The sequence below is a fragment of the Oncorhynchus tshawytscha genome, linkage group LG02 (assembly GCF_018296145.1).
Source record: "Oncorhynchus tshawytscha isolate Ot180627B linkage group LG02, Otsh_v2.0, whole genome shotgun sequence".
Taxonomy (NCBI): Eukaryota; Metazoa; Chordata; class Actinopteri; order Salmoniformes; family Salmonidae; genus Oncorhynchus; species Oncorhynchus tshawytscha.
This window is the reverse complement of record NC_056430.1, coordinates 59,422,130-59,432,884: the sequence shown is the minus strand read 5'-3', so window position 1 is coordinate 59,432,884 and position 10,755 is coordinate 59,422,130. Positions and strand designations below refer to the sequence as shown.

Here is a 10,755-nt window from a genome sequence, read left to right as displayed (position 1 = left end):
CTCACTCGTGTTCATTTGGCAAAGGTTCACTTCGAGGGTGAGTTTGTCAACAGTTGGGTGTGACGAATGAGTCAACTTGTAAAAATGTATAGCGCGGCTTCTACAAGTTCAGACAAACTTCTTGAATCTATAATTGATATGACTAATTGGGTAGGTTAGCCTACAATTCACGTGCAGGTAAACTACAAAACTGGTCTTTATTTGATCGGGTGTGACAGTTAGGTATCGGGATGGGAAAGCAGGTTATTCAAGTTTGCACCTCTCTTAAAACGGGCACCTGCACTTGTTCTACCATTACTACATTTGAGGTGCGCGAAACCCCGAAGGAGAGCAACCATGGCATCAACTACAGCCACTATGGGAAATTTACCCAGTGGATTCGGAATATGCACAACTATTCCAGACATTCTCTACCTACCGGAGCTTGTGAGTTAAAAGGGTTTACTGTTTTTGCTAGGCATATATATTGTACACACACTTAATAGTATTTTAATGACGTCAATTGACGCACTTCCCATGGTCGTGCACCTGTAGAACCTTTTTACGTGTGTTCCAATTTTCGACAAAATGTTTCCTCTACCCACTGGGCAAAGACGTAAATTCAACGTCTATTCCACGTTGCCGTAATTTCATTTAAATTATGTGGAAACAACGTTGATCGAACCAGTGTTGCCAGTGGGTAGGAATGTTTGGCTGGGTCTACACAGGCAGCACAATTCTGATATATTTTTTAGCTAATTGATCTTTTGACCAATCACATGATATCTTATTCAGAGCTGATCTGATTGGTCCAATGACCAATAAATGAAAAGAATTGGGCTGCTTGTGTAAATTCAGCACACGTTGCTCTTATGATTTGTGGAGGAACATAGCCTTTATGTATGGACAGTATGGGGTGTGCATTTTCTACAAGTCATCATTCAGTAAAACACTTATTTGATATAATGTAAAATGCAGGTTGTTTTTAGAAGAAGCGTGCGCCTTGCACTTATGACTATGTGTAGTACTTCTACTGAACCATCACATCTAGTGTAGAAAGTGTGTGAAATTTCAAGATGTCCGTGTATTAGTTTGTAGACATTTCACAATCACCCCAAGTATCCACATTCATGCTGATGAACAAGACAGGTGTATTCTGACACACACACACACCCTTATTTTGCATTCCCAGGCAACAGATTGATTGCTGGAGCTTGTCAGGGTGGAGTAACAGAAAGGGTGTGACTTGATGAAAAACAACTAATTGTACCTTTCATAAATTGTATGTCAGAGATTAGGGAAGGGCAGGCCACTGTTGGTTTTCTAAGGTAGGTCTGGTAAATGATCATCTGTTTACTTCACTGTTATATAATTGATTACAACAATTGAATAAGTGCTATTACAGTAGTGTAGTTTTAGCTTCAGCAATGCCAATTTTGTTTTCTCCCCAAACTCCCTAATAGCACCAAATTAGTTTCTAGGGTGTCACATATCTGAAAGGTTTTCCTTTTAATATTTCAGTTCCCCCCCCAAAAAAACTGCAGACTCCAACATTTTAAAACCAATGAAACAAAATAATTGTAGGAATACATTGTATCTCTTACTACCAAGGCCACTTGATGTTCCACTGAAAATACAACCAAACATGATTTTTCCACTTACCCTGCCTGACTGTAGGCGATTCCCTACATGTTTTTTGGATATGCTGTATATTGTTCTCAATATTTGAAATTCATATTTCGTTTAGAGTATTACCATAGGTGCAAGTCTAATTAAGTGGAACAATTTACTTCTTTCAATTTTAATTGAATGGACCATTAAAACCATTTACTCTACTGCAATGCATTGTTTCAGGTCTTTGGAGGTCTGGTATGGATCCTGGTGGCATGTACACTGGTGGATCCCGCCAACCCACAGGGCTGGGTGATGTTCGTGTCCGTCTTCTGTTTCACCATGACCTTCATCTGGATGTGCATGTTCGCCTTCGGAGTGCATCGTAACAGCGGGGGATGGGCAGCTGCTGTGAGTCTTTCCTGCTTTTTGGGGGATGTGGGGGGAAGCACCATGGATAGATTTTTTAAATTTTTTAATCAACCAACCAGACGAAGGATAAGTTCAAGGAGCACACACACAAATAGTAATATAGCATGTATATTTTATTTTAAAGAATCTAGTCAAATTTAGGGGGCAATCCTGGGGAACTTTTCACAACGAATTAGACAGGAACCTGTCTTTGTCGAAATAGAAAATGTATTTGTACTTAATAAGAATTACATGATAGTTGGCATACTAGACAGAGAAGGAAAAGCAGCAGAAGCAACTGAGTATGAAATCAAATTTATTTTACTAGGCAAGTCAGTTAACTAATTCTTATTTTCAATGTCAGCCTAGGCACAGTGGGTTAACTGCCTTGTTCAGGGGCAGAACAACATATTTTTACCTTGTCAGCTCAACTTTCGGTTACTAGTCCAACGCTAACCACTACGCTACCTGACGCCCCAGTTATGACGGCTCTCTTTGGAGGAGGTCCACTATATTCAACAGTCATCATCGCCATTGATAATAAATATATATATATATATATGTATGTATGTATGTATGTATGTATGTATGTATGTATGTATGTATGTATGTATGTATGTATGTATGTATGTATGTATGTATGTATGTATGTATGTATGTATGTATGTATGTATGTATGTATGTATGTATGTATTGATGATAAGTGTACTTCTTCAGTAAATACTAGATCTCATAAGTTATAAGGCAGTGTTTCCCAATCCATTCCTAGCGGACTCCCCAGGGTGTACCCATTTTAGATTCCATCACTAACACACCTGATTCAACTAATCAAAGGCGTGGTGATTAGTTGAATCAGGTGTGCTAGTGCTCGACTAGAACTAAAATGTACACACCCTGGAGGCTGGCCAGAAATGGATTGGGAAAAACTGGTCTAAGGAAAATAAATGTAGCGCTGGCTCAAGCAGACGTCACCCATGCCCGTGCTCTTGGCTGTAAGATAATCTTCTGGCTCCAAAAAGCAGTCACACTGCATTGTTGGTTAAGTTTCATCCCAGATCTTTTTCCATGATCCAGTCAAACGCTGTGAAAATAATTTCCTCGTCCTTCCCTTTCTATCTCACACAGGACTTTGCATACCACGGCATGGCAGCTTTCTTCTACCTCAGTGCCTCAGTGGCTCTCGCCAAAGTGACCCTGGATAAGAAAAGTGGACTCCTCTTTAACTATCGACTTGACATTTCTGCAGTGGTAAGTCTTCCATAACAGCCAATCATAGGAAATACATAGGGAAGCCATAACAGCAAATCATAGGAAATACATAGGGAAGCCATAACAGCAAATCATAGGAAATACATAGGGAAGCCATAACAGCAAATCATAGGAAATACATAGGGAAGCCATAACAGCAAATCATAGGAAATACATAGGGAAGCCAAAAACAATCTAAAATGTTCACGTGTTTCTCACTGTAACATTTCCTAAACAGCTTAGTATCAAATATCGTCCATTAGTTTCCCTGCCCCTGACTAGTTTCCCCAGTCCCTGCTGCTGAAAAACATCCCCACAGCATGATGCTGCTACCACCATGCTTCAATGTAGGGATGGTGCCAGGTTTCCTCCAGACTTGGCATTCAGGTCTTGTTTTCATCAGACCACTCTATCATAAAGGCCTGATTGGTGGAATGCTGCGGAGATGGTTGTCATTCTGGAAGGTTCTCCCATCTCCACAGAGGAACACTGGAGCTCTGTGAGTCAGAGTGACTATCGGGATCTTGGTCACCTCCCCGACCAAGGCCCTTCACACTCGATTTCTCAGTTTGGCAGGGTGGCCAGTTGTAGGAATCCTGGTAGTTCTTCCATTTAAGAATGGAGGCCGCTGTGTTCTTGGGGACCTTCAATGCTTTGGTACCTTCCCCAGGTCTGTGCCTGAACACAATCCTCTCTCGGACGGACAATTCCTTCGACCCCATGGCTTGGTTTTTGCTTTGACACACACTGTCAACTGTGGGACCTTATATAGACAGGTGTGTGCCTTTCCAAATTATGTCCAATCAAGTTGAAGAACCATCTCAAGGATGATCAATGGAAACAGGATGCAATTCCGCTCAATTCCGAGTCTCATAGCAGAGAATCTGAATACTTATGTAAATAAGCGATTTCTGTTTGTTTTTGTTGTTGAAATTTCTAAAAACCTGTTTTTGCTTTGCCATTAAGGGGTATTGTGTGTAGCTTGATGAGGATTTTTTTTAAATTGATTTAATCCATTTTAGATTAAAGCTGTAACATAAAAAAATGCCAGGATCACACAATGATGTTAAAGAAGTTGAACCAACTTGTGGTGTTGAAGGATACAATAATTTAAAGTAAATCCTAATAGGCCTATGACTACATGGTATAGCTATTTGTAAGCTATAGCCTAATGTAAATACATATAGCTTAATATCATTGCACTGCTTGCGAGGAAAGCTTTTGTTGCGAGGAAGCATTTAATTGTTTTGTGTCGCTTACACTACGCTGTATCATAAATAAACTTTGATTTGATTAACTTTAACACATGGTTACAATATACCCTATAACAGAATAAAAGAAAAGAGGTGAGCTATCAATTCATATAATTTGCATAGATTAACATGTTATCAAATCAATTGACCAAGTAGTGAACATAAATCATTACTCTGTAGAATTGCAGGACATCTGTTTCAAAACAGCCATTAATCAAGCCTTTGTTTTGGTGTATTCATGCATCTCAATAAACTATAAACTAAATGCATTATTACCTCCAACTTGGCCCAATTTCCAAGTGCCCACCTTGACATACTGTCCCAAGCTAGAATGGGGCCTGCGTCTCAACCAATAGGCAAAATATCCCAAGCAGGGCTACAGCAACTTCCAGAGAGGGCCAAGCTGCTTGGGCTTAGCGGTGGCCACTCTGGTTTATGTGTCCTCGGCAGAACTGTGTCGCCGTAACCAAGTAGTCACATATTGTTCTAGGTTCCACTGCACAAGAGGTGGTACATGGAGTTTTGTGAACATCAAGGCAGATACACAATGAATTTGGTGTGATGATAAGGTTCATGTGGCTGAACCCCCTCTCACACTCAGCCGAGGTGCAGATTTGTTTTTAAAGTGGTCAAGCCTCCGATGGGCCTCTCCAGTGCACAGACTGTATCCTACAGTTCCTCATCATTCTCGCCACCGCCAGAGAGAAGACAGGGAAGAAACCACCATTTAGCTACCTCTAGGCTGCTATACATATTTATTTGGTTTACATGAAACTATTGAATAACAGTTTTATTGGTAATTAAATAGAATTTATCAGAATACATTTCCCAGAAATAGATTTACCAGCTCTCTGTATTCTCAAATCAAAAAAAGTGAGGGAGCACTGGTCCCCTGTGCTCTCGCAGCACTACACCACTGGTCCCAGACTCCCAGGCCATCTGTTCAGTAGATCCAGCTACATGCCTCAATCCAAAATGAATGGGTAAAAAGCACCATGTATTTTCAAGGTTTTATTCTGTGCTTATTTTTCCACTATGCATATTAGTTTGAGGAATATAGCTGGATCTCCACAACGGATGGCATGTGGGGTGGATTCATTTGACTCCTGAAAACGAGTTATGTCCCTAAATCATAGTTTGTCCGATGTTTTCACGACTCAAAAGGGGTCTGGGTTCGAGTTGAGTCCGTAATCCACACCATTCGTTATGGACACTAAGTGGACAAAACATTAAGAACACCTTCCTAATATTGAGTAGCACCACCCTATTTGCCCCCAGAACAGCCTCAATTCATCGGGGCGTGGACACTACAAGGTGTCGAAAGTGTTCCACAGGAATGCTGGCCCATGTTGACTCCAATGCTTCCCACAATTGTGTCAAGTTGGCTGCATGTCCTTTGGATGGTGGACGGGAAACTGTTGAGCGTGAAAAAACCAGCAGTGTTGCAGTTCTTGACACAAACCAGTGAGCCGTTTTGTCTCAGTTGTCTCTAGGCTTAAAAATCCTTCTTTACCTGTCTCCTCCCCTTCATCTACACTGATTTGAAGTGGATTTAACAAGTGACATCAATGAAGGATCATAGCTTTCACCTGGTCAGTCGATGTCATGGAAAGAGCAGGTGGTCTTAATGTTTTGTACACTCAATGCATTAGGGGGTCTCAATCCCAAAGTAAAAGGAATGATTGAAAGGATTTCATCCTCTTTAATTAGTTACAGCTTCGACCACAGAATAAATTCCTGTTACATAAATATTACTTTAACTATAATTGTGCACTCCTAAATTGGAGTAATTGTGCACTCCGTTTCTGCTTGAACTCATTTTGGTACTCTTTCTTATTCGTAGGGATTGTGGGCGTTCAACTGTCTAACAGTAGGCTAGATTATGTACTGAGTTCCCCAAACTTGTGCCTATTCATTGTGTTTGTTACCCATCCAAAGGTGGAAGATATTGTTGCGATTTCAATCAAACACCTACTGACCTTGTCAAGGAGTTCAGATCTCTTTGCCTAACAGCTAAGGTGTTGGGTTGACAGTCACTGGACCAGAGTTTGAGTCCCAGTTGAATATCTTTATCTGTTCAATGTCACCCCCGGTTGTTGTTGATTATATGTTCTTACTCTCCCAGGTGTTCTCTTACGTGGCCACACTCCTCTACTTCATCCACACCATCTTTTCAGCCATCAGGTGGAAGTCCTTCTAAACTAGAACGATGCTAAAGGCCTCAGTCAAAGAGGAGGTCTTAAATCTACCATTTGAAACCATGGAGGGCTGTGGTGTACTGTACTGCATGGCCTATACCCTGAGGTAAAGAAGAAATCTACCTGTTCTGCATCCCAATTCTCTATCATTCTCCTAAAGTGTGCACTCCCCCCTACATATTCAAAAGCAAATGATTGGTTTAAGCATGGTTTAGACTAGAGGGAATGGCCATCATGTCCTTTCTTTTTAAATCCATGAAGGGAAGTGAACATATGCACACTTAGGGTAGACGGGTAGAGAATTGGGATGCAGAACCAGATCCCTCTTGGAGGACTAACCATACGAAAGCAAACCTATAATTAAAAAGTAATGATGGGCTACTAAGTCAATTATTACAGTTACAACATTTTTTATTTTACCATTTTTTTACCTTTATATTTTTTTCAATGAATCTACCACATTTTATTGAACAAACCAGAAATGTAAAATGTAATGAAATGTTTGTTTGCTTTTTATATGCTTTGACACTGATAGCATTTCTGTAAAATGTTGATCTTGATGGATCCACGTACTGTTACGTTCTAATAAAGGTGTTATGAAACATTGTAAGCCTACAGTAGGACACATTAGTGATAATGGCTAATTGTCTTTAATATAGCTAGCTCTTTTCAATGACCCAAAGTGTTTGTAGCCTCATAGACTGGTTACCCATTTTATTGTTTGGTCTATCTTTAGTTTCGGAGTTGACAGCTGTTAACAACAAATTAGGGTCGTGTTTCACCTCCAACAGGGTTCCATTTCAAGCCACGGGGGATGTCTGGTATTGACACTTATACATTTTTCATCAGGTACAGTGTTAGGTGAATCAAGAACGTAGCTTCATTGTAATCTCATTTTCCCCTGAGAATCCCTTTTTGTCAAGTCAGAGGACCTAACAAAAGGGTCATGGTTCTCTGGGACATAAAATGTGCTTTAACCTGTATATCGCAGTGATGTTTTTGTTGTATTGTGCATCACACGTATCAGGTGCATTCTTATCTCTCTTAACAATCTTATCTCTCTGGTCCTCCCCATTTCTAATAACAGGTACACCACACCACCTAGTACTGTTTCCCACTGCAAGGCACTGGTATATGCAGTCAGAGTGAGACAGGTGTCATTACCTAAGATAGAATAACATGATTCACAAACATATTACATCAGCAATATCATTTGGTGACATTTACTACGGTAGTGTAACATATTGGATTTCAAAGTGTGACATACGCCCACCGATGAAGGTTAACACATAGGATTTTATTTTGAATTTTTGAACCTGGGACTTGTTAAATGACATTGTGTACACGAACATCAAAGGTGTTGTCCAGCGTTGCTTGCAAATCTTGTAACACTATTGTGTCAAAGACAAGTGGCTGTGGAACAAGAATAGGTGCTAAGTAGTGTTTTAGTCTAGATACAATCAGGTGGGGATCAGTATCTTTCTGTAAGAAGGCGGGGTGACTCATGGCCGGCTCTAGTATGAAACCAGAAGAACCTGAATCTGAATGCCCTGGCAGAGGGCGTAAATAAAGTTAGGCCAGCGGCAGGGTGGCTGGTACACACGTCATTAGGACCCATTTGAACAAGCATGACACACACACACACACACACACACACAGATACACAAGCACACACACATTTTTGAGTGGGCAGTAACTACTCCCATCAGAGGTTAAGGAAATTAAAATCTCCATATGACTTGTTCATATTATACACCATGACTCATGCTGTTGCCATGAATTAGCATTGCTATTTGGCTGAAATTTTGACTTTACTGATTGTATGCCCATGAAACACACAGGTTCACTTACATACAGTGAACCAGAGAACTAGAAATTGTGAAAAACAATGAAAATGTGTAACCATTGCTACTAGATTTAATAATTCCATCCGTTTATGACTCATGAATTTATTTTATCCATATGATACAGGCAGGTTAATTTACATAAAGTGTGTCAGAGGACTAGAAATTGTGAAATACAATGGAAAACAGTATTTAAATTAATAATCACGTATTGTACTGCAAGTGAACCACACACAAGGCATTGCTTCATCTGTCATCATGAAATGTCATTATTGCTATGTTAAATCTTGTAAAATAACACTCAAGCACCACCATGTGTTAGCCCATCCACATTACATGAAAAAACAGACTCCGAGGAGAACTTTGGGATTAGGCGAATAAGCACATTAAGCCACACACATTTTTATTTAATTTATTTCACCTTTATTTAATCAGGTAGGCCAGTTGAGAACAAGTTCTAATTTACAACTGTAACCTGGCCAAGATAAAGCAAAGCAGTTTGACAAAAACAATACAGAGTTATGTTTACATACTGTATATAGCCCCCACTTCCACAAGCTTTGTAAAGGGAGAGATTGAATGGATGCCAGTGTAACATTTGACTTAATTGTTAATTTGCTAATTATTTTGGTTAAAAACAAATGTTTATAGAGAAATGTAAACAGATTCTACTCTTCCAATTATATTTGTTACTTTAGAGGTCATTCAGGTCAAGAATGCACCAAAGCCTCAAAAACAAAAGACAAATTAGAGAATTAAAAGTCCTGAAAGGCTACAATGAACATGTCAGTACAGTCACATTTTGAAACAGATGCATTTGAAAAGAATATGCTCTGTGCTCCCCTCCCAAAAATGTATGATTTATCGACTCCTTCCGGCACTGGAAACAAACCACCAGCTATTCCCAAAATATATTTGGTGTCCAGAGAGTCAGTAGATAGGCTACAGTGGTTTGCGCCAGTGGGCGACTGATGATGAACTACATGAGCACGGCCATTTGTGCGATGTCATCTGCTGTGATGTAACGCCACATGAATACAAATGTACCCTCCCCTCCCAGTTTCAGATGTACCGTCTCACACTGTCATTCGGTGAGAGTCCTGAGGCGCAACATCTGACAGCTGTATTTTATCCTTTGATGAGATGTAATATATATACAAAAGTATGTGGACACCCCTTCCATTAGTGGATATGACTGTTTCAGCGACACCAGTTGCTGACAGGGATATTAAATCGAGCACACAGCCATGCAATCTTCATAGACAAATATTGGCAGTGGAATTGCCTTACTGAAGAGCCCAGTGACTTTCAAAGTAGCACTGTAATAGGATGCCATCTTTCCAACAAGTCAGTTCCTCAAATTTCTGCCCTGCTGGAGCTGCTGCGGTCATCTGTAAGTGTTCTTAATGTGAACTGGATGTCTAGGAGCAACAATGGCTCAGCCGCGAAGTGGTAGGCCACACAAGCTCACAGAACTGGACTGTAGAATGCTGAAGCGCCTAGCATGTTAAAATCGTCGGTCCTCAGTTGCAACACTCACTACCAAGTTTCAAATTGTCTCTGGAAGCAACATCAGCACAAGAACTGTTCGTCGGGAGCTTCATGAAATGGGTTTCCATGGCCGAGCAGCCGCACACAAGCCTAAGATCACCATGCGCAATACCAAGCGTCAGCTGGAGTGGTGTAAAGCTTACCGCCATTGGCCTGGAGCAGTGGAAAAGCTTTCTCTGGAGTGATGAATCACGCTTGACCATCTGGCAGTCCGACAGACGAATCTGGGTTTGGTGGATGCCAGGAGAACGCCAACTGTAAAGTTTGGCAGAGGAGGAATAATGGTCTGGGGCTGTTTTTCATGGTTTGGGCTAGGCCCCTTAGTTCCAGTGAAGGGAAATCTTGAAGTTACAGCATACAATGACATTCTAGACATTTCAGTGCTTCCAACTTTCAGCAAGACTATGCCCCTGTGCACAAAGCCAGGTCCATACAGAAATGGTTTGTTGCGATCGGTGTGGAAGAACTTGATTGGGCGCACATAACTCTTACCACAACCCCATCGAACACCTTTGGGATGAATTGGATCGCTGACTGCAAGCCAGGCCTAATCACCCAACATCAGTGCCCAACCTCACTAATGCTCTTGTGGCTGTAGTGGAAAGCCTCCCAGAAGAATGGAGGCTGTTAAAGCAGCAAAGGGGGGACCAACTCCATATG

The 10,755-nt window shown here is 40.8% G+C and overlaps 1 protein-coding gene across 1 annotated transcript; it reads left to right on the top strand.

Annotated features, from left to right (window-relative positions):
* Positions 1-234: 234 nt before the first annotated feature.
* LOC112265933 (myelin and lymphocyte protein-like) lies at positions 235-7,306 on the top strand. Its single transcript, XM_024443456.2, has 4 exons — positions 235-426; positions 1,834-2,001; positions 3,127-3,249; positions 6,628-7,306. Exons 1-4 carry the CDS (start codon positions 337-339, stop codon positions 6,700-6,702), a joined length of 456 nt encoding a protein of 151 aa, XP_024299224.2. The 5' UTR covers positions 235-336; the 3' UTR covers positions 6,703-7,306.
* Positions 7,307-10,755: the final 3,449 nt, after the last annotated feature.